The sequence below is a fragment of the Myxine glutinosa genome, chromosome 14 (assembly GCF_964187855.1).
Source record: "Myxine glutinosa chromosome 14, kmMyxGlut1.1, whole genome shotgun sequence".
Classification (NCBI taxonomy): domain Eukaryota; kingdom Metazoa; phylum Chordata; class Myxini; order Myxiniformes; family Myxinidae; genus Myxine; species Myxine glutinosa.
Genome location: NC_136274.1, coordinates 29658508 through 29681977, shown reverse-complemented (window position 1 = coordinate 29681977; position 23470 = coordinate 29658508). Strand labels below are relative to the sequence as shown.

At 49.7% G+C, this 23470-nt stretch overlaps 2 protein-coding genes across 6 annotated transcripts; one reads left to right on the top strand and one right to left on the bottom strand.

The window, feature by feature from the left end:
- Positions 1 to 567: 567 nt before the first annotated feature.
- Positions 568 to 9082, top strand: SON (SON DNA and RNA binding protein). 4 transcript variants are annotated; one of them, XM_068135404.2, is made up of 11 exons: positions 568 to 1454; positions 1604 to 1816; positions 1994 to 2160; positions 2242 to 2367; positions 2551 to 2691; positions 2819 to 2956; positions 3051 to 3173; positions 7536 to 7683; positions 7861 to 7938; positions 8039 to 8154; positions 8482 to 9082. In XM_068135404.2, exons 3-11 carry the CDS (start codon positions 2005 to 2007, stop codon positions 8794 to 8796), a joined length of 1341 nt encoding a protein of 446 aa, XP_067991505.2. In that variant the 5' UTR covers positions 568 to 1454; positions 1604 to 1816; positions 1994 to 2004; the 3' UTR covers positions 8797 to 9082. The 4 variants fall into 4 exon arrangements, with proteins under 4 accessions (XP_067991505.2, XP_078624198.1, XP_067991504.2 ...); XM_078768072.1 differs by having other exon boundaries at positions 569 to 1454; positions 2846 to 2956; XM_068135403.2 differs by having other exon boundaries at positions 569 to 1816; positions 2846 to 2956.
- A 1628-nt stretch (positions 9083 to 10710) lies between these two features.
- DONSON (DNA replication fork stabilization factor DONSON) lies at positions 10711 to 23415 on the bottom strand. 2 transcript variants are annotated; one of them, XM_068135394.2, is made up of 12 exons: positions 23062 to 23415; positions 21989 to 22122; positions 21577 to 21690; positions 17046 to 17126; positions 16603 to 16782; positions 16064 to 16248; positions 14235 to 14413; positions 13979 to 14093; positions 13617 to 13745; positions 13305 to 13503; positions 12604 to 12786; positions 10711 to 11137 (listed from the first exon to the last, which is right to left on the bottom strand). In XM_068135394.2, exons 1-12 carry the CDS (start codon positions 23180 to 23182, stop codon positions 10991 to 10993), a joined length of 1767 nt encoding a protein of 588 aa, XP_067991495.2. In that variant the 5' UTR covers positions 23183 to 23415; the 3' UTR covers positions 10711 to 10990. The 2 variants fall into 2 exon arrangements, with proteins under 2 accessions (XP_067991495.2, XP_067991494.2); XM_068135393.2 differs by having other exon boundaries at positions 13305 to 13509; positions 23062 to 23412.
- Positions 23416 to 23470: the final 55 nt, after the last annotated feature.

Sequence of the window (23470 nt, the reverse complement as noted above, 5' to 3'; positions counted from 1 at the left end):
AAGGACAAATATTTATCAAATATACGGTACGGTATATTTCAAATTCGCTAAACTTTAACATCACAATAAGTTTTTATAGAGAACACAAACTCTCTACCCGGAGCTTGCAGCCAATACACCTCCCAAGATAATGTTTAGGTGAAATGAGGTTTTTTTTTTCATTCTGAGAGAATAGCGATACCTCTGCGATAGGTTTAACATGTTTATATCAGGCTTGGAGTTACTTTTTCAGCTAAACACTTCTCCTACTGTGAGCGTGTCTATTGAGGTAGGGTCCCTACATTGAGTAGAGTCCCTGTATAGTCTCTATACAGTAACTCGACATTGAGGGATGTGCGTCTCATTTGCTTATCTCCGCCCCCGCTGCGAATGACGCTCACGCCTGAACTTTTTCAGCTCCACCCTTCTCCTACTGTGGGCGTGTCCATTGAGTGCCGCGTTTCTCATTTGCTTATCTCCGCCCCCACTGCGAATGACGCTCACGCCTGAACTTTTTCAGCTCCACCCTTCTCCTACTGTGGGCGTGTCCATTGAGTGACGCGTTTCTCATTTGCTTATCTCCGCCCCCACTGCGAATGACGCTGACCGAGGGTTTCCTTTTGAGATGATCGGCGGCGCATAATCTGCCTTAATTTATGTGAAATATGTCCTTTTACTACCTGTAACGAGTGATTTCCTCAGTATGGCTGCGCAGGTTAACGTTATTTGAAGAACGGACATTTTCGCTTTTTGACAGTTCGGAAGCGTAACATTTAAACACCACCAACTCGCCAAGCGACGGTTGTTGAGATTTGAGGCCTAGCGAGACGTGAAGCCTGCCTAGTTCGTTCAGGTAAATGAGTTGCAGTGATGACTGCTCACCTGCCGATGATGGTTCAAGGTACGGGATCGAAACAGTAATACTAATGAACGCGTAGAAAGTGTCTAACCAGGTGTTGGGGATTTCCCACGAACTGTCTCGGTGTCCGTCGAATCACACCTGTCCACAGACCGCTGGTTGCCTGGTGAGGTTGCTGTTTTATTTAGACAAACGAAGTGTACCATCCATGTCTTCGTCTCGCACCAGGTCCACCTCCAGCGGCCGAAGGTCTCGTCCAAGGTCCCCCCCGATCGCTATGTAGGTCTCGCTCCTTCGGAATGAACATGTACGGCTGGCCCGATGAAAGGAACCGCCCTCGTTTCCGGTCGCCCGTCCAAAGGATCTGCAATTATCGGACGAGATCTTCCTCCCCGCAGACGTGGATCCAACGTCAGAATGTGTACGGGTCGTCTCCCACTCTATCAGGTGGGAGGTCTAGGTCACCCAGCTGGCGACGAGTGTCCGGGTCATCTCCCACCAAGTCACGTGTGAGGTCTCGGTCACCCAGCTGGCGACGAGGTCGTGGCTATCTCAGGTTGAGATCTCACTCGAGATCACCGCAGGACCATCGACCTCACTGTGAAAGTGGATCGAGGTACGGCCAGCAGTTCACGACCCAAGATGATAACCAAAAATGGTGTTTGTCACCACGAGAACGGCCAAATGCGGAGTGTGCAGAACATCTCCTGATGGACCAAGCTGAGGTGCTGATGTCAGACTCTTCTGTTTCTTGGTGTGGAAAAGGTGTGCACGTAACCGATGCCCAGCAAGGGGGAGCCTCCCAGTTGTCACGGCTGCGCGGTCAGAATAAAGACCACCCGTCGTATCGGCGTCGTCTCGACGTCACGTCTGGTCCACGTGGGAAGAATCTATTGCATGACGTGGTGCACGCCCGTGTGAGTGGGTCCCGGGAGAAGCTATGGACCGGTTCCATCGGGCAGCCGTCATCACCTTCAGGTAAGCGGACATTTGTTGGAATCAATCAAATGGCAATTCCAAGAGACCATGACGTCTGGAGTATTTGGGCCATAAGAGTAATGATGCAACAGGTTTTAACCAAAGAACAATTTGATGTTTATAACGGGTCGGATCACGAGGCCATTCACCGACTCTGACTTGGTCGGTGACGTACAGAGCACTCCGCGATGGGGATACTCGGTTCCATCGCCATGGCATCGGGTGTCTCATCTTTGCTACCGGCGATCCTGAAACAAGCTCAAATGGGCAACGTATCGGGACAACTATTGAACACCATTGCGGACCCCATGCTTTCGCACAAACTTCTCGCTGGGCTCACGCAGGTGTGTCATCATCCTGTTTTGTACACAGAAGATGGTGTCTTTGGGAAAGAGTTATCCGTTAATTTTGTTGTTCCGTTTTAGCAATACAAGCATATCGTGGCAAACAGACAAGGAACTGTGAGAGCGTCGACCGCACATCCCCTCTCGGCCATTGGCAATTTTTGTGCAGCACCTGGGACTAAGGAAGTCTCATCGAATCTTCCAGCTGTGAGTGCTGATCTTGGTCTTGGGCTAAGATGTTCACAAAATGTTGACCCCCTAAGTGTGTCAGTCGATCCATTTCACCTATCTTATCATGATAGGTCCTGGCTAGAAATGAGGGTGGTGTTTGATTTGGGGGCACTCCACACAATCGCAGCCGACTCACGCTCGCCGTTTGTTCCACATCAGGTTGTGTTACCTCGACCAGACAAGTCCACTCTGTCCCGCGAGTTCCCCGTCTCATCTGGCTCTCAACACCGCACTAAGGAGCAGATGCTGCGGGGTCCAGGCTCGTCTAAAGACCAACTTCTATCTACCGATATGGAGCAGGTCTTCGTCGATCCAATGGCACTCTTGCGCGCTGCATTTAAAAATAAAAATAAAGAGAGAAAAAGTGATGCTTGAAGTTATGATTATTGCTATTGAGGTATTGATCATAAAAGTTTTTCTTTTTTAGGATCTCCACGTTTTCCCATTTCCACAGCCCCTGAACCTGGTGAAGTTGATGGCCGAGCGAGCCAAAGCTTCTCAACTTCTCGCCACCTGTCCTGGAGATCCACAGGCATTACTGGTCCTGGCTAAGACCCAACAGCAGGTGAGGAGACTTGAGGGCATGCTGATCGTGGTTCACAGTTCGATTTGTAGTGCTCGCGTTCCCTAAAGGGGACCTTCACCTGTTCTCTGTGTAGGTTCAGAATGCGAGCCGGACCAGGGGTGCTATCGTGCCGGGACAGTTCATGGGCAGTACGGGTGCGCAGGTTCTCTCCAAACAGCAACTCGCCAACCCGGGCCGCCAAGCCTGGTCAAATAAAGTGAGTTGGTGCACTCGCAGACCTTACCCTCCCCTGCTTCTTGCGGAGATTATTACAAAGATCATGGATATTGAGTTGTTGCCAAGCAGAGTGGAGTGGCCAAGCACTTGAGCTCAAAGACAATAAAACAACTACAAATCATCTCGACATGCAAAGCCCATCCGCATCCTCTTTGTATTCGGACTAAACTTTATGAAAACGACAAAAAAAAAAAAAAAGTAAAACATTAATTGGTGGTCTCTATATTCTCAAAATAAAGGTTTGTTGAAGATTTGACAAAAGCTCAAATGATAAAAATGTTATGGCCTGGACAAACACACACACACACACACACACACACACACACGCACACACACACACACACACACACACACACACGTCCAGTGTCGCACTACAGCCTGTCCGTGCAGATGCGGTAGCTTCGATGAGGCCGACCACATGGCTCCCGGTGTCATGATGATCGACATGCATTTGTGACACGGCCTGGCCATGCAGCCTAGAAAGCTTTATCAGTACCAACCCGTTGAGGGTGTGACCGAGCTTCAGTGAAGCCGAGGCGCTTGGGACGTGGCGTAGCCATGCAGCTTGGTGCGCTTCGTCGACTCCCTCAGCTTGGTGCTCTTTGTCCTTCCCACTGAGGACGACTCTCTTTTGCCGTCTCCCTCCCTGCCTCTGTGGACGGATGGGACCACGTGTGGAGATGGCAAATGGTGGCAGTGGCACGCCTTCTCCTGGAAAGCAGTGTTGTCCTCGGGTGGGATCAGGTGTACCCGTGAGTACCCTGGAGATCGCACGGGCTCTACATCGTCGCCACTTAGGAGACCGAGTGGGAAACTGAGCACGGATAAGGAGACTGCTTGATCCGTGGTTCCTTGCCGGAGTGAATATGGATGCTTCAGGACCAGGAAAGGCTCCGTTCAGTTTTAAAGACTCGCGAATGGAAATGACGACCTGTGACGGCGGCGCGAACACACGCACACATCTATGAATCGTGATTTATACACACACTTGCAAGATTATGATTGTACATGCACATGAATCGTGATCATACACACATTATATGTGACGTATTATACATACAAGCAGAATACCCACCCTACGGCCGATCATATTCCAAGCATGCAACACATTCTTCTGAGACATACCTTTTATTGGGCGGTGTACAGGCAACTGACAACTGCCTAAATAGCACCGAAAAGTATAATTAAAAAAAACCCAGGCTACATGCATGAAGCAAAAACATACCTGCTGCTTATAATTCAAAACGCCTCACGAGACTGGAAAACGTAAACGGAAAACTGGAAGACTGGAAAACAGGAATACTGTACTGTAGAGTGGGACTTGTAATACCCTCTCCCATCTGGAGGCGGCGCTACACGATACACATTTACATGGCGAAATTGTGTCCCCCTTTCCTCCCCCTCTCCCCCAAGGCCACTGGCAAATATAAAAACACCCTGATACACTAATTAGCGTTATGCTGATCCTATGTCGCAAGTCTGGATGTAATCGGCCCAGAACTGTAAGAGTAGAGCGACACACATTCACACACACCACAGACACACCACACGGACACATGCGTCTGTGAATTATAGTAAGAATTATATACACACATATTATACACAAATGGAGGTGGATATTTTGAGACCTGGAAGAACTCGGTTTCACCTTCTGAAACCCACCTGCATATGGAGATACCGACCAATGACAAACACACGCACACATATACACATTGCCACAGACACATCCATATGATTACAAAGCCTCGTCTCCCACTGCAGGCTCATAATAGGCGAATGGGAGTGAGTTTCATTCACTTGTTTCATTCAATAATCTCTCTCAACGTTCAGTGTGTAAAGATAATGACGATGTCACTGGTGTGCTTTGGTTAACCTCAGTAGTCCTGCACACATGGTCTGTAGAGCAGATTGACCAAAAGTAAATAATTATATGAATATTGATTAGATCTATTGTGGTTTATAATGTAATATTTTGCTTTTGTCAAAGAAATGAACAAACTTTTTTCTGCATCCTGATTTGTATTGTGGATGCATTTGTCAGCGGGTTAGAAAATCTGTCATCATTTGCCATCAGCACTCTAGTGTTTAGTAAAGCAGTTATGGTGAACGGAGGTCGGGGTCAGGGGTTGGTTGCATTTTAGCGACCCCTGACCTCCGGGACCTGCCCTGTTGCAGGCAGCTCTCTCCTCTAATGATGCTTGCTTGAGGCGGTGCGTGAGGAAGTCTGACGTCTCTACGCCTTGCCTCGCTAGGTAAGGATTGTGGGTCGGGGGTTTTGTGAATGAGTGCGATGCGACGGAAAGAGCGTGGCAGTTATATGTGTGGGAGAATTGCATGCTTGGTCAGGGTCGCCCAGATAGCTCAAATGGCAGAGCACTGGTACGGTTCACCAAAGAACCTGGGTTCGATTCCTGGTCAGGCGTGTAATTTTCCCACATATATCAATTTGGATCCATTTTTGTTTCATTAGACTCCAATAGTTTATTTAAAAATATCTATCTGCCTTATGTTATACTTGGTTATTATTCCAATACGTATTGGACATGCATATGTGGATGTGTCATTTCCTCATATTGTCAGTCCATTTTCCGATGCTTGTGACGTTTGTGACGTTTGTGACCTACCCCACTTGTACGCTAAGCCAAGGTAATACCAGATTGTGTCAGGTACACACGAGTTGTGCAAGTCTGTGTACCTTCCTGCTTTTGATGTTCTAACAAAACATTCACTTTTATTCCCTTTTTATTCACTCTTTTATTTTGGGGATTCACTCTTTTATTCCTCCTCTTTCTCCCGCCTCTGGAACAAACTCCCTCACTCTCTTCAATCCTTCTCCTCCCTCCAGGTCTTTAAAACAGCTGTTCACCACCATATCTCATCTTCCCCCATCCAAAACCTTGATCTTTTCTACCCCCGTTAAAACACCCCAAATCCATCTCTTTCAATCTCCGACTTCGTTCCTGAAATTCCGAGTAGTCAATTTGTTGCTCTCTCTCATGCAATTTGTTTTATACCGTGTACCCCTTCCCTCCCCCTCCCCCCAGCCCTCTCCCTTCCACAGATCTCCCGATGTCCCTGTTCTCTACTGTTGTGCTTGTGTGCTTCCCTCTCTCTCCCCATCTTGTCTCCCCCTCCCTATATTGTTTTATGTGTCTGTTTATGTTTTTTGTGTTTTATGTGGTAATGTGTGTTTGATGTGCTAACTCTGACACGAGCCTCGATCTTGTATACAAAAAAAAATCCATTGCTGATGCTTTATTGCAATGCATTAGAAGAGAGCCCGTAGGGAGGGGATTTTGGAGCCTGTATGGCAGGGATTTGGGGGCCTGTATGGCTGGGATTTGGAGGTCAGTAGGGTGGGGATTTGGAGGCCTGTAGGGTGGGGATTTGAGGGCCTGCACGGAGGGGATTTGGAAGCCTGTAGGGCGGAAAGAAAGAGGAGGAAAGGGATCACGGCATAAAACAAATGAACACTACTAGGAATTTCAGGAAAGAAGTTTGGGATTGAAAGAGGTGGATTTGGGGTGTTTTAACGGGGGTAGAGAAGATCAAGGTTTTGGATGGGGGAAGATAAGAGATGGTGGTGAACAGCTGTGTTAAAGACCTGGAGGGAGGAGAGGGATTGAAGGGAGTGAGGGAGTTTGTTCCAGAGGTGGGAGAAAAGAGGAATGAAGGAGTGAAGGTGAATAGAGTCTTGATTTTGGCAGTTTCACCAGAAGAGGGTTGCTGGCAGATCTTGTGCGTCCTGCAGGAATATTTTGGGGACAGAGGAGGGGGAGCTAGGCCGGAGAGGAGTTGGTAGAAGACAGAAAGACCACCTACCTGCCTGCGGTGAGAGAGAAATGCCCTCAATCAGCTTGGGCTTTGATTTCCGATCATGGAGGTTCCGAGGGAGGTTACCACCCCCAAACTTCGGATTCCTACGTATCCCTTATTTACCAACCGATTTCCCTGAAACCCAATTACTGTCCTTATACTCGATGGCCAGCACGATCGCTCAAACTTCAATTTTGGATTGTGGAAGGGTTCCACGGGGGTTATCCCTTGGAACTTCAGATTCCTACTCGTCCCTTATTTACAAACCGATTGCTCTGAAACCCGATACAGCCCTTCTACTCGATGGTCCACAGGATCACTCGGTCTTGGATTTTTCGATTTCATATCAGGGGGCTCCCAGGGCGGTCCGCCCAAATCAGCAGAGGTCAGAGCTACAACCTCGAGAGATGACCCGTCAGCCCACTCGGGGCCATTTTGTTAACTTGTCATATTGCCAAAGGCAGTGCGAGCACGGACCGTGGTTAATCGGACTCGTTTCAATGCGGTGTCCCACCTGCCACCCAAGGATCAGTTTGTGCGTGCTCCGCCCGTGTGTGGTGGCGTGGGTGCAAAACTCATGCGAAAGATGGGCTGGAGGGAAGGTCAGTGTCTCGGTCGTAACCGTGAGGGCCTGATCAACCCCATCACAGTGGACTTCAAGTTAGATCGATGTGGTGAGTTGCTACTTGCTTGAATATTCGATTGTTAATGATCGATAAGAACTTTCTTGACATCATGGTTTGTGGGTTCAGATGGATCTTCGCACCTCGAAGCACAAATCTCAGTCGTACTGCACAGTATATATTCAATTTGAACAATTATATAATCACAACAATTTATGCTCTCTTCAGGTCTCTCTACCCATGGTGAGAAGATCCACAAGGTTGCGGTGTCGGGAGGAGAGTGGGCTCCATCGCACGATGTTTCGGGTGCTTATTTCACCGTTGCCTGTCCTCGGCACTTGATCGTTAAACTTCTCGACAGGTGCATCTGAGAGAAACCTGATGTATCTTCCCCACCCCCCATCAGGGAAACATCCGGTGTGCGTGCTGACCGAAATCTGCGGGAAACGTCATTGGCCAAATGCCAGGTTCATGCTGGCACAGGAGGCTGGGCCAAACCACAAGAAAACCTTCATCTATAGAGTACGTTCTTCTTCTTCATTATACAGCACATGGCTACAGACAGCAGCAGCTGTCCCACTGATGCAGTGCCCCTTTTAGGTTAGAGCAGGAACTTGTAATTTATTCCAAGTGCTGGCAGACGGAACACCCAATTTGATGGCACAATCTGGACCGTTCTGCCAGCCTACGTCGTGCTGGTTGGTTGAGGATGCTTCACCTTTGGTGTGGATTGCATTGCTCGGAAAACGTGGACGCCCTACAACGGGGTGTGAATGTCTGATGGAAGTAAACCATGGATCCATGTCTTCGTATTTTCACATTTCCATGTGCTTGCGTCTATTTTTGCAGGTCGTGGTTAACGGGATGCCATACCAACCGATCTTGCCAAGTCCCAACAAAAAGACTGCCAAAGCAGCCGCGGCTTACGCTGCGCTCCAAGGACTCGGGGCCGTGCACCGTTTACCGAGCCAAGCTTCCTACGGTCGTGTCCCCAAGGAACACCCGGCTCCTTCCCCCCGAGCATTTCCTTTCCCGCTCGCCTCTCGGCCCTTCCTGCCCTTCACCCCCGTCGTTCCTTCTCGCGCTCTCGTTCCTCTTCAGCAGATGCGCACACGGCCGCGGATGCACATGTTCCTCCCTCGACCATCTTGGCCTCCGTTATAGACCGCAGCTGATCTTTGGCCATGCGAATCCCAAGTGGAATACTTTAATCGGAAGCATTTCTGATTGCATTGTTCGTTCATGGCAAAGTAAACTCTGTCATGAGCATACACGAGCTGGCTGTTTGCGAAACCTCGAGTGAAACATCAGCGGATAGCCAGCTTAATGGGTGTTCGGTGTGCACTTTCAACTGAACGTTTCCGGCATTATGCAAACCATTTAAACCTTCACCAAACGGGATGTTTCTATTTCAATGACAGAGGAATAAAGTTGGTTCATAAAAGTTTAACATGTACACGTTGTGAAACGATTTAGTTTATATACTTCTCTTGTCTGACAGGATGCGGTGGAGGTGGTTCACTTACCTTAAGCCAGGTTTCCCATCTAAAAGATCCCATGGTCCAAACAAGTAAGTTATTACAGGTTCCTATCCAAAGTTGAGCCTGGTTTGAGACCTGGGCCAAAATCTCCGATGGCTAACCCCAGGAGGAAGGATGAATTACGGCCGTTAAAGAAGTTGTAAAGGTAATCAATAATGAATGAATGAATGAATGATCGTTTTAAGGCCATTTTCCCCGCCAGAGCGGGGGTTAGCCTTGCGGGCCCCATGACGATCATGGTTCCCTGTTTGCGGCAATGTTTTTATGGCCGGATGCCCTTCCTGACGCCAACCCTTGGTCACGCTCTTACGATGCGCAGGGATACGGTGTACCTATTCTAAACCGGGGTACACACCGGGATCATTCATCCCAGCAAGCTGGCACTCAATTTGCCGACCTCGGAAGGATGACAGGCTGAGTCAACCCCCCTGGCGTTAATTCAGCGATCGACCGGGATTCGAACCTAGGATCCCAAGCCGGCACCCTAACCGCTAAGCCAACGCCAGGCTACTAATAATCAATAGGAGTATCAAAAAGTAGATGCAGTCGCAACCAGATACATTTAATGTACATGGCCCGGATCAGAGATGGGGTGATCATCCGGTGACCAATTGCATATGAAAGTTGTTGTTAGGCCCCCTATGGACCATGGCACGCTTCACCATGATGTTCGCATGACAGCACCCCAGAAAGCATTTAACTTGGTCAGACACTGCAAGAGTTTCCGCCTCTTGCACCTATCGGCCTCACCGGTGACCTTTACGGAGCTGACTAAATAAAGCCAGACAGATAATGAGCATCGTTCGTCGTTCCAAGCCTTTCCTTGAAAGTCAGAACGCAGCCAACAAGGCCCTCTTTTCATCGTGCAATGGAGTATTGCTCTAACCTATGGGCTCGGACCCAGCATCACATAGCTCTCTCCTGGATTCTGTGGAATGTAAAGCCAAATCCTATTGGAATCTCACACGATGAGGCCAAAGCACAATAACTTGATCTTATATCAGACAGGTGGGTGGTCTCTGGTTTTAACCGACTCTCCTCCAGCATAGCTCCCTCTGCTCTCTCATTCCTCCAAAGCTTCTAAGCTCCCCCAGGATGTGTTCTTCCAGTAACTCCCTTCAACTGAAAGCCATAAACCAGAACGGCGCTCGGTAGAGCACGTACCTCCACCAGGCTGGGCAGTTTACGTTTTGGATTCTACCAGATATGAATCCGAGCCTGAACCAAAATCAAATCGGCTTGTACTCGTCACCAAACCAACTCGTCCACCAAGTTTTGCCACAACTTATCATGCTACATCTCTCAATGGTGAAGAAACACTAAATTATAGTATCCGGATCTTCACCAAAATCGAATCAATTTGTCCTTGTCCTACACCGAACCTGCCCACCAAGTTTCGTCCGAATCCATGCACAACAGAGATGTCCTGCTCACAGACAGACAGTGGTGAAACCATGACCTCCATGCACCTTCGATGGTGGAGGTAACAAATCGACTCGAACATCGAGTTAACACAAACTGCCTGATGGGTAAACAATCGCGGTATTTAATAATTTATTGAAAAGAGAACACTTCCTGTTGTAGGGGAAAGGGATGGATAAATGATTCAATGGATACTTTCACAGGCACCTGAATCCATAAAGGTAGGGGAGGGGATCCTCCATTAAGTTAATTAAATTTACACTTTTAAAATCAGGAAGTACAACATTCCAAATAATGTAGCTTGCCAGGTGCAACGGCAAGATGAAGTGGTATTCCAGGTAGGGTGGAAATACTGACTAAGGACCCGGGTCGGTTACTCGAGAAAGTCCAAGACGTCACAGTGTCCAGTTGAAAGCACCCCCTTCCGCACCGAGCTCCCGCAGTGCCCTTTTCCCCAAGGTCGGGGCCCTCCAAAGCGCAGCTTGCTGGGGCTGAACCGAAGAGTCCAGAGGCCCTCCCGTCGTACCTCTGGTTTTGCCATCCTGCGGGCGCGAATTCCAGTTCACACATTGCAATCACCTCGTCAGCATTTTATTTTAAACCTTATCTGGCGCATCCTCATTCATGCATTTTATTCCAAAATGAACCTTCCTTGCTCCCTACACAGAGAAAGCCTGTTTTGGATTGTGGAAGGGAATGTATATGGGAAGGGAATTGGGAAGGGAATTGTGGAAGGGAATTGGGAAGGGAATTGGGAAGGGAATTGTGGAAGGGAATTGGGAAGGGAATTGTGGAAGGGAATTGGGAAGGAAATTGTGGAAGGGAATTGGGAAGGGAATTGTGGAAGGGAATGTATATGGGAAGGGAATTGTGGAAGGGAATGTATATGGGAAGGGAATTGGGAAGGGAATTGTGGAAGGGAATTGTGGAAGGGAATTGGGAAGGGAATTGGGAAGGGAATTGTGGAAGGGAATTGGGAAGGGAATTGTGGAAGGGAATGTATATGGGAAGGGAATTGTGGAAGGGAATGTATATGGGAAGGGAATTGGGAAGGGAATTGTGGAAGGGAATTGTGGAAGGGAATTGGGAAGGGAATTGGGAAGGGAATTGTGGAAGGGAATTGGGAAGGGAATTGTGGAAGGAATTGGGAAGGCAATTGTGGAAGGGAATTGTGGAAGGGAATTGGGAAGGGAATTGTGGAAGGGAATTGGGAAGGGAATTGTGGAAGGGTGGCGGTACGAGAGCAGATGCACACGTGATGCGAATGCGATTTCAAATTTTAGGTTGTGGACAAACAGAACTTTAGGAACCACTGAATGAATATGAATGAATGATCGTTTTAAGGCCATTTTCCCCGCTAGAGCGGGGGTTGGCCTTGCGGGCCCCATGACAATCATGGTTCCCTGTTTGAGGCAATGTTTTTATGGCCGGATGCCCTTCCTGACGCCAACCCTTAATCGCCTCTTACGATGCGCAGGGATACGGTGTACCTATTCTAAACCGGGGTACACACCGTGATCATTCATCCCAGCAAGCTGGTACTCAATTAGCCGACCTCGGAAGGATGACAGGCTGAGTCGACCCCCCTGGTGTTAATTCAGCGATCGACCGGGATTCGAAGCCAGGATCCTAGGATCCCAAGCCGGCACCCTAACCGCTAAGCCAACACCAAGATCTGAAGATCATGCTCTAATATGCAGTACCCCCTGCTGGCACTGCAACAGTGTTGTCGAGTCAGGTTCAAATCTAACAGCAGAACAAATGCATGAGCAAAGAGCTCAGAGGGGAACCTGCTATCTACAGCTACCCTGGCAACCCTCAGCCTAAATCGGCTCTCCCATGGGATTCTCCCATCAAGCACCCAACCAGTCTCGACATGATCAAGGACAGTGAATAATGTTGGGGATTTCACAAGCTTCCTTCAGGACTCGAACAAAGAAAGTCAACCTTTCTCAAAACAAAAAGTGTACAAATACAACATCGAAGGTGCCGCAGGGCGGTGTCTCACCGTGGCGTTCAAGGCACTCGTGGGCGTGTGGGTGAGCAGGGCGGTGTGGAAGTCCCCATCGTGTGCCACCTTTACCAGGTGAACGAGAACTCTCAATGTATGTGGCAGAATAGGCCCCACAATCTCCATCGAGTACCGCTTGGAGCCAGTTTTTCCGGGTAGGTTCAGGCAACCGCTGTGGACCTTTCCGTGGCAAGGGTCAGATGGACCATTCGGGTTACAAATGAACTATATATGTGTTTTACTTTCCATCTCATTGATAATTTTACCTTTTTAAATCATAGGTAACATGTGCAAGAGGAGGGAGGTCACAGACAGGCAAAGGAGGCAGTGAGGGAATTGCAAAAGAACAAAAGATGGAAGTGAGAACAGGAATGGGAAGGTCACGTGCAGGTAACAAGAGGCTGCCATCTTGAAAGACTGGAGGGTCGAGCTTTGGAGGACAGACGCAGGGAAGCAGCAGATTTGAGAAGAGTGAGAGTGAATCAAAGCTTGGAACCAGGAAGTGTGACAAGGTACGGGTTTCCAAACAAATATGTGCAGCATGGAAATGCGGGGCAGGAGTGAAGGAGAAAGACCAGAAGAGACGACAGTGAGACCACCGGCCCACTTGGTAGAGGATTTAATGAAATTTAAAAATTCGACAATCCGCCTTAGTGATGCATTATGGGTAAATTGATACAATTATTCGATCTACATACCCTGAGCGTGTGCAGAGAGGCATTACGGAAGGCGATGGGTGAAAGCAATGTCGGTGGCAGCCCAGCGTGTGGGCCAGAGGCAGGAACAAGGTGGCGGTACGAGAGCAGGAAATTCAGCAACAGGTGAGTGTACGGTGCACGGATCCGCACCAGAGACTCGGGCCTACGGTCGACTTGTCGCGACCTCTTCCCTGCTGACCTGTGGCTGCCCCCGGAGGTTTAGGAGTTAAGTTGTTACTAAGGTGGAGCTTGGTTGTTGATAAGCACACAAGGGTGGTTTGGGTTCAGCAAATCCTTCAGACAAAAGGATACGTTCGGGTGTGCATTTGGCGGAGCTCGCCTTCTACTCCCAAGTCTCTCAGCCATGCAGCAGTATTTTCTGCCTCTTCCTCACCTTCCACTTCCTCCTCGTCCTCATCCTCATCCTCATTAACTGCAGAACTGGCAAGATGGTGCCAGCAAGGGGAAAGGGTGGGGTGCCAGCAAGGGGAAAGGGTGGGGTGACATGGAGCACATGGCAAGATCATTTGATCTTCAGGCGTGGCCCAGTGAGATCACTGCGGCCATTTCACGGTAAGGTTACCATGGTAAAGTATAACGTACGAAACAGACAAGACTCCCACAAACAGACTCCCACAATGCACTACGACACAACACGGCCTTCAGACACTCACTTCGTTGCTGCGATTTGCGCTTCGCAAGCAGTGACGTCTGTTGCTGCACTGCCTTGTGTGGGCTGGGTGGGGTGAGGTCTTGACTCGACCACAAACGGCATGGTAAACTCGATCCCTGCACGGCCACGGTGTAAACCGATCGGTATTCCAAGACCATCTTCATTTTGAAGGATGTCACTTCATTAAACCCCAAAGTGCAAAACCACACATTTTGACCCCAAATACATGTAAACCAACATGGACGCCACAGACGCACCCTCGGCTCTCAGCGCGTCACGGAAGCCCGACGTGGTGGGCGACAGAACCGCCGACACACCGCCCTCGCCGGCCACTCCCTCAGCACGGAACAGCGTGGTGAAGTTCTCCACACAGACGTAGAAAAAGGGGCACAGCCCGGCACGCAGCAGGGAAAACAGGGACGCGAAGGCGGTGGTCCTGTACAAAGATGGGATGCACAAGAAGGTCAAAGGTGAGGACTCGTTCGCATCAGGTGCACATGGGTGTCGCACCAAAACGCAGAACCATTGCAATTTTGCACCAAAGCCGTGGCACGGGGACTAAGGTGGCTCGTAACCTTAACTCGAGGGTCATCACAAGGACATAAAGAAGTCTCCTCCTCATAATTCATGGTTAACAAGCATTCTGAGTATTGCGCTGCAATACATGTCCCCTACCAAAGTTCAAAGTGCCATAACTTTGTCAAAAATGATCGAATATGCAAATTTATGCACGGTTGATGCTGGTTTTCAAACTTGATCTGAGGTATGCTGAGACACGTGTGTCACGCCTCGCCTCGTCGATAAGCCCGCAAGGTCGCTCCGTGGAGCGGCCTGCACGTATTGCACTGTGTGAATTATATAATTACCAACTCACGGTCTGAGGGACTAGCGATTCAAGAGATATACATTTTAAAAATATTTTCGTTTAATTAACGATATCTGCCAAACCACGTGCCCTATCGCAAATTCCTAAAGGACATTTTAGTAGACTGACATGCTCAACAGATTTGTGAAGTTTCCCCTCGATTGGATCAAAAATGATGGAGGGGGGCTCGGTTTTAAAGGTTCATGCTTAAAAACGTCATAACTCTGAAACCATCAGTAATTTATTATATTTTCCGGTTCACGATCAATGATCGATGTGTATATATATATATATGTTTTCTCGGCTTGGCTCCGCCCCTCCCGAAAGCGCGCGCCGTGTCACGCTGTTGATGTTCGCGAGACAAGGCTGAGGGCGCCGGTGCGGCTTGAGGAGAACTCGAGAATAAACAAGAGATATCCATTTTAAAAAATATTTTCGTTTAATTAACGATATCTGCCAAACCACGTGCCCTATCGTAAATTCCAAAAGGACATTTTAGTGCTGAACAGATCTGTGAAGTTTCCCCTCGATTGGATCAAAAACGAGGAAGGAGCTAGGTTTTAAAGGTTCATGCTTAAAAACGTCATAACTCTGAAACCATGTGACGCATGACGTCATGCTCGCTGACTTTTTTTGTTCGTCATGGGTATACGATTCTGCCTGCAAAGTTTGGCCTCGATCTGCTCAGCTGTTGGAGAAAAAGGGGTTTTCGAGTTTTCACGAAAAACAATATGGCGGCCGAACCACGTGACCTGTGACGTCATAATTACCATTAAAATATTCTACAGATCGAGTCCATCATATGGTGAATTTTTTTTAAATCTCAATCGGTCCTATTATTGCAGAGAAATTGTTTTTTAAAGGAAATTAAAACTTAAAATGGCACTGAGTTAAGGATCATAAGAATTATCAGAATTACCAAAGTTCAAAGTGCCATAACTTTGTCAAAAATGATCGAAACGTCGTGAAGTTCGAACTTGACCTGTAACTTATCATGAGGAAAACATGTACCAAGTTTGGAATCATTAGCATTAAGCGTTTAGAAAAAAAGTCCGGAAAACTGTTCTTTGCGTGACGGACTGACAGACTGACGGACGGAGGGACGGCGTGCAAACCTATAGTCCCCTCCGGTGTACACCGGTAGGGGACTAATAAAGAGTGTGCAGGACACAGAGTGTGCAGCTCCAATTAATGATCCAGAAAGAGATAAAATCAACTTGCCATTCGGACAGCAGGGCCTGCTGAATGGCTTCGCTGCATGCCCAGGGAGAAGCCTTGGGAGCCTGAGCCGATGGTCCGCGGCTCTCCATGCGAGGAAAGGTCGTGACCCAGGGCAACGAGGGCCACGACCAGTAGATCAGGGCTCTCTGCATGCCGGTTCGTAGCTCTGCACAACTGCTGGGATCCTGGACCAGAAACCGCGGATGCAGTGAATTCCACGACAGCAGACGTTTTTAACTCAGACAAACTTCAGACATTAGCTTGTACATGGACCAAGACAAACAATGAGGACAAACCAAGGCAGGTTAAGGAGTTGATTTCTGCTTGTAAAAGGCCCAGTATTGCAAGTCACCGAACATATTAAGTCATCTTCTTCTTCACACTTGTTTCCATTCCCAAATCAAAAGCCCACAAATTGTTTCTTTTTCCTCCTCCAAGATGTTTTTCCTTTATTTTCATCATTCGATGGTGGAACTACTTTCACCCTCATGCATGCTTGGAATCCTTGCACCCTTTCAAAAAGAAACCTTGGTAAGAACCTTAACAGTGTGCGGCAGGTGTTCCACAGGGTCCTGCAGGTGCACGGCCAGTCCCCTGGCCTCCTCCCATGAGCGCAGGTTGTCTACCCAGGAGAACGGACGTGACGACGTGAAAACAGCTCGGACCTTGATGCTCCAATCCGCTGGAAAGTCGGGACCACATAGCAACTCCAGTGTGTCCTGCACAAGGCAGACATCAAGGCCCATATTACCGAAACGAGGCACAAGGTAGCTGGAGGACTTCCTGGTCAGAATTATCACCGATTAGTATGGTGTGCCTCTCGTGAGGGTTGCTGAGCATCTGCATCGACACACAGCAGGAGATCTGTGGTGCTGCTTTGCAGCGTTACATCATTTCCTTGTCCCACGTGATTAAATGCCCAACAGCTCGGCCACCATAACGGGTGCTTCAACCACAATTGAGAACGAGTCCTAAAGCTTACCTTATCTTTCAGTTTGACCTTGTTCACATCTCCACCCAGGTTTTCAACCTCCTTGGGTTCAGTCCTTGCAAAACTCGGAACCTGCAAGTATTGGAGAAAGTAACGTAAAGGTGTGCCGTATGTGTGACAAGGTAACGACGTTGTAAACAAGGAAGTCCAGGCCAAATTTGAATGAGCTCACAAATCGTTTAACTCGGCTAATAATATAGCTAACAGCTAATATGGGACAGGTATGATGGGATAAACAACAACAACAACATGCATTTTAAGGCCATTTTCCCTGCGAGAGCAGGGGTTACCCTTGCGATCCCCATGACAATCTTCTCCATTTTGCCCTATTTTCTGCATCTCTCCTTGTTAACCACCTTGCCCGCATTTCTTCTTCCACCATCTTTAGCCAAGTCTTTCTCGGTCTTCCCCGTCCTCTACTTCCTTCTACATTCATTTCCATCACTCTTCTCAACCAGTCACTTTCATCCTTCCTCAACACATGACCAAACCATCTCAACCTGTTCCTCTTCACAGCATCAATCACAGGCTCTATTCCCATCATCTTTCGCAATTCATCATTTGTCTTCCTCTCTCTCAACGATACTCCGCACATCCACAGAACCATTCGCATTTCCACCCTTTCCAGCCTTCGTTGCTGCTCTACGTTCATTACCCATGTCTCGCTCCCATAAATCATAACACTTCTCACACATGCAGCATACAGCTTTCCCTTCAGCTTCAACGACACTCCCCTCCCCGTCAGCACGCCACTCAGTTCCCAAAACTTCTTCCATGCACATCTCACTCGAGCAACCGTTGCCGAGTCTGATCCACCTTCTCCATTCAGCATGTCTCCGAGGTAGCAAAACGTTTTCACACCTTCCAGCCTCACCCCGTCTCCAAGATCCAACCGAACATCTCCTCCATCTGCAGCTCCCTCCGTGCACACCCTACATTTGAATGTAGCTGCCACACTGGTTAATGACCCTCTCAGACCACCACATTTTTGATGAACCCACTCAGCACACATTGTACACTGAATGGAGTTCACTCCGACACCCTTCCTACACACAGCACAGGGCCACTTCCCAGTTCTTTCCACCTCACCACATGCTCCACCACTTGCCATCACCTTCGTCCCTCCGATATTCACCTTCAGACCTTTTGTCTCCATACATTCCCTCCACTTGTTCATCTTTTCCTTCAGTCCATCCATATTTTCCGCAATCAACACCAGATCATCTGCATACAACAACTCCCACGGTAAACCCTCCTTTACGCTCTGAGCCAGCACCTCCATCACAGCTACAAATAGTAGTGGACTTACTACCGACCCCCGATGCACTCCCACCCTCACCTCAAACTCACCACTGTTTCCGTCCTACGTCCTTACAGCTGTGCGCGCTCTTTTGTACATTGCCATCACTACTCTGATCAACCATTCCTCCACTCCGAACTTCCTCAATGCCCATGTCAATACTTTGCGTGGAACCCTATCGAATGCTTTCTCCAGATCAACAAACCCAAGAAACAACTTCTTCCTCTTCTCCATGTACTTCTCCTGCAACTGCCTCACAATAAAGAGCGCGTCTGTCGTTCCTCTTCCTGGCATAAATCCAAACTGCATTTCGTCGATCTTCACCTTCTTCCTTATCCTCCTCTCCAACACCCTTTCCAATACCTTCATTCCATGCTCCAATAACTTTATCGCTCGGTACGAGCCACACTCCAGAGGGTCACCTTTCCCCTTGTATAGAGGGACGAGGGTACTCAGTTCCCAATCCACTGGAATGCGGCCTTCTTTCACCACCAGATAACAGATCTCTGTCATTCTCTTCACACCCCAACTTCCTGCTGCCTTCAACATATCTCCCACAACTCCCGTCGGCCCTCCCGCTTTTCTACTCTTCATTGCTTTTATCGCTTCCTCAACTTCCTTCTCAGTTATCTTCTCTGCCGGTCCTAAAACTGGGTTACTCTCTGTGTTGCCATCCCATTCATTCTCTGTATTCAACAGCATTTCCATATATCTTTTCCATCTTCCTTTAATTCCATCTGGGTCGACAACGATTTGTCCCACTGCATCCTTCAAGCAACTCACCCCCATCACATCACACCTCTTTCGCTATCTGCTTTTTGCAATCGGCCTCCTGTATCGAAGCATACTTGTTACCTCCGCTACCTGAGATGGACGGATGTTATGTATTCACTCCTGCTTATTTGTCTGCCTGTGAAGAGGATATCGCTAAAGGTGAAGGACGGATTCGGACAAAACTTGGTGGACCGGTTGGGTGGACAAGGATGAATTTTTAAAATGATAATTTTTTATAGCGTAGCCTGTAGAGCAGTGCCGTCTGAAACAACGTTTGTCTGTCCGTCCGGTGTATTTATGTGTGTCCCTTACAAACATCCACCAATCAAAGCTGAGGATCTGGTCACATGACAAGGGGACATTGTTCAGCCTGGTGGAGGTACATACTCTCCCGAGTGAAGTTCTAATTTTACATATCAATATATGATATGGAATCATCAGAGGATGTCCTCGTAACAACGCGATGTGAGGACTAGATACAGGTGGAACGAAACTGCACGTGTACAGGAAGCGCGCTGGGCGAGTGGTTGCACGTGCACAGGAAGCGCGGAGGGTGAGTGGCTGAACATGTACAGGACGCGCGCAGGGTGAGTGGCTGACCGTGTACACTGTACAGGAAGCGCGCAGGGCGAGTGTTTGCACGTGTACAGGAAGCGCGCAGGGTGAGTGGCTGAACGTGTACAGGAAGCGCACAGGGTGAGTGGCTGATTGTGTACGGGAAGCGCGCAGGGCGAGTGTTTGCACATGTACAGGAAGCGCGCAGAGTGAGTGGCTGAACGTGTACAGGAAGCGCGCAGGGTAAGTGGCTGAACGTGTACAGGAAGCGCGCAGGGTGAGTGGCCGACTGTGTACGGGAAGCGCGCAGGGCGAGTGGTTGCACGTGTACAGGAAGCGTGCAGGGTGAGTGGCTGACCGTGTACGGGAAGCACGCAGGGCGAGTGGCTGACCATGTACGGGAAGCGCACAGGGCGAGTTGTTGCACATGTACAGGAAGCGCACAGGGTGAGTGGCTGAACGTGTACAGGAAGCGCGCAGGGCGAGTGGCTGAACGTGTACAGGAAGCGCGCAGGGCGAGTGGCTGAACGTGTACAGGAAGCGCGCAGGGCGAGTGGCTGAACGTGTACAGGAAGCGCGCAGGGCGAGTGGCTGACCATGTACAGGACCCACGGCGGGTGAGTGGCTGAACGTGTACGGGAAGCGCGCAGGGCGAGTGGCTGAACGTGTACAGGACGCGCGCAGGGTGAGTGGCTGAACGTGTACAGGACGCGCGCAGGGCGAGTGGCTGAACGTGTACAGGAAGCGCGCAGGGTAAGTGGCTGAACGTGTACAGGACGCGCGCAGGGCGAGTGGCTGAACGTGTACAGGACGCGCGCAGGGCGAGTGGCTGAACGTGTACAGGACGCGCGCAGGGCGAGTGGCTGAACGTGTACAGGACGCGCGCAGGGCGAGTGGCTGAACGTGTACAGGAAGCGCGCAGGGTAAGTGGCTGAACGTGTACAGGAAGCGCGCAGGGTGAGTGGCTGACTGTGTACGGGAAGCGCGCAGGGCGAGTGGTTGCACGTGTACAGGAAGCGTGCAGGGTGAGTGGCTGACCGTGTACGGGAAGCACGCAGGGCGAGTGACTGACCATGTACGGGAAGCGCACAGGGCGAGTTGTTGCACATGTACAGGAAGCGCGCAGGGCGAGTGGCTGAACATGTACAGGAAGCGCGCAGGGCGAGTGGCTGAACGTGTACAGGAAGCGCGCAGGGCGAGTGGCTGAACGTGTACAGGAAGCGCGCAGGGCGAGTGGCTGACCATGTACAGGACCCACGGCGGGTGAGTGGCTGAACGTGTACGGGAAGCGCGCAGGGCGAGTGGCTGAACGTGTACAGGACGCGCGCAGGGTGAGTGGCTGAACGTGTACAGGACGCGCGCAGGGCGAGTGGCTGAACGTGTACAGGAAGCGCGCAGGGTGAGTGGCTGAACGTGTACAGGAAGCGTGCAGGGTGAGTGGCTGAATGTGTACAGGAAGCGCGCAGGGCGAGTGGCTGAACGTGTACAGGAAACGCGCAGGGCGAATGGCTGAACGTGTACAGGAAGCGCGCAGGGTGAGTGGTTGAACATGTACAGGAAGCGCGCAGGGTGAGTGGCTGAACGTGTACAGGAAGCGCGCAGGGCGAGTGGCTGAACGTGTACAGGAAACGCGCAGGGCGAATGGCTGAACGTGTACAGGAAGCGCGCAGGGTGAGTGGTTGAACATGTACAGGAAGCGCGCAGGGTGAGTGGTTGCACGTGTACAGGAAGCACACAGGGCGAGTGGCTGAACGTGTACAGGAAACGCGCAGGGTGAGTGGCTGAACGTGTACAGGAAGCGCACAGGGCGAGTGGCTGAACATGTACAGGAAGCGCACAGGGTGAGTGGCTGAACGTGTGCAGGAAGCGCGCAGGGTGAGTGGTTGCACGTACCACACATGGGTCAGCACTCATTGTGGTGAAAACAGAAATGGACGTTGAGCTGCATTTCTCCTCGTTTGCATCTCCACCATGAGGACTCCCATTTCCAATCTCACAACAGAGTTTCTACGGGAATAGAAAGGTACCACACATGGTTGATTGGCATTCCCAATAATCTGTCCCTACCCACACCTCGCCCTGATGGTGGCGGCACATCCATGCCACAGCGGCACATCGAACACCCCCCCCCCTCCCCCTGTGGTGGCACATCATACCCACGGCGGCACAACCATGCCGCAGCCGCACATCCAACCCACCCAGGGCGGCACATCGAACACCCCCCCCCCCCCCCCGTGGTGGCACATCACACCCACGGCGGCACATCCTCCCTGTGGTGCGCCCGAGCTCCCCACCCTTCACACACCTTTTCCTGATTGGAAGGATATCCATCTGTGGACTGCTCATCGAAACACTCCTCCCTCAGGTTCAGCTTGTTGCTGATGTTGGCAAAGGGGTTGCGTCGTTTTGCTGCCACAGGACGGGCCAAAGGTGCTTTACCTGCGTTATGAGGATCAACACAATGTAGAACTTTAGGTCACGATAAAAGGGTCGGTAGCCATCTTGCCTTCGGTTCAATATTAGTTTGAGTGAATTAATCACTTTATTTAAACAAGTTATAAATGTTTTACCTTATTCCTGGTGGTAGAACAAGTTACAATTTGATTGGTTTGTGGTTCATAAATCACGTTACATCACCAAGTATCAAGTTTGTTTTGAGACCAGGTTACCAATATTAAAACCACAGTGTGATCCAGGTGTGGAATCAACAAGCTTGTTATCCTTGCAGGTAACCAAAGTGACGTGAAAGGGTATTGTAATCAGTTGTGTCCTGTTGTTGGAGAGTGAATGTGGGTGTGTGACAGTGGGAGTGCAAGAATGTGTGGGTCTGAAAGTGGGTTTGAGGGAGTGAGGGTGTGTAAGTTAGTATGTTTGAGTGTGGATATGCGAGTGTGGGCTTGCACGTGAGTATGGGTGCGAGAGTGTGCGTTGGTGAATATGGATGCAGGTGTGTGTGGTATGGGTATATTGTGTGGGATTCAGTGTGCGTTTGAGAGTATGGGTGTGCGTGGGAGCAAATGTGGGTGTTCGTGGGAGAGTATGGGTGTGCAAGTGCAGATGAATGTGTGTGACAACATCCGGGTATGACCTCCATGAATATTCGTTAGGGTTATAAAACTCCTAATTATAAAGAAATTTAAAGGAGCATTTTAATGCAGAAGCATAAGTGACGTCACATCACGCCCACGGTATGACGTCACATCTGCACGTCCACGGTATAAAATGTCAATAAAGTGAATCAGAACCTCGAGGGAGGCGTCGAATGGACACAAGGGGGAGAGTATGTGGTGGAATTTTCCGTACGTCATAAATAGATGAACTCTAAAGTAACCAACTGTAGGTAATCGGGTTAACCAGATGAGCGAGCTGGGTCCGTACCGAGGTGTGCGTCCTGAGAGGTACGCCATCTCTTCTGGGGCTTGAGAAGGCGACGCCGTCGAAGTGGGAGCGCAGCGGGACGAACGAAGGCTTGCGAGTAACCTTCCCCGTGTCCCTCCATGAAGAGAAGAGCGAATGCTGATCCTTAACTCCTCAACCAGCCCGCTTCCGTCCAACGCTCAATCCACGTCTCGTCCTCACCAAATACCTTCACAAACGCCTACCGAGGTGATCGGAACAAAAGTTCGAGCCACATAACAACCCGGCACACGAACCACGCCAAACACACGTTCACCCGCCAAGCGGCGCCTTCAGATTCCCGCGCAAAACTTTTCTTCTTCTTCTTCTTCCGCTAACTCAACACTATTTCCTTGAGTGTGTGTGAGTGTGTGATTGTTCTTCTCTCGAC

Excerpts from the sequence above, each read along its gene's own strand:
- SON (XM_068135402.2), top strand. The coding sequence starts at position 1,138 with ATGAACATGTACGGCTGGCCCGATGAAAGGAACCGCCCTCGTTTCCGG. Across the intron at positions 3,174-7,535 it reads GCCAAGCCTGGTCAAATAAA|GATCAGTTTGTGCGTGCTCC; the intron begins GTGAGTTGGTGC and ends CTGCCACCCAAG. Across the intron at positions 7,684-7,860 it reads CTTCAAGTTAGATCGATGTG|GTCTCTCTACCCATGGTGAG; the intron begins GTGAGTTGCTAC and ends TGCTCTCTTCAG.
- DONSON (XM_068135393.2), bottom strand. The coding sequence starts at position 23,182 with ATGGAGGGACACGGGGAAGGTTACTCGCAAGCCTTCGTTCGTCCCGCT. Across the intron at positions 21,691-21,988 it reads ATCCTTCCAATCAGGAAAAG|AAACTCTGTTGTGAGATTGG; the intron begins GTGTGTGAAGGG and ends CTATTCCCGTAG. Across the intron at positions 14,094-14,234 it reads TGACGCGCTGAGAGCCGAGG|GGATCGAGTTTACCATGCCG; the intron begins GTGCGTCTGTGG and ends GTGGCCGTGCAG.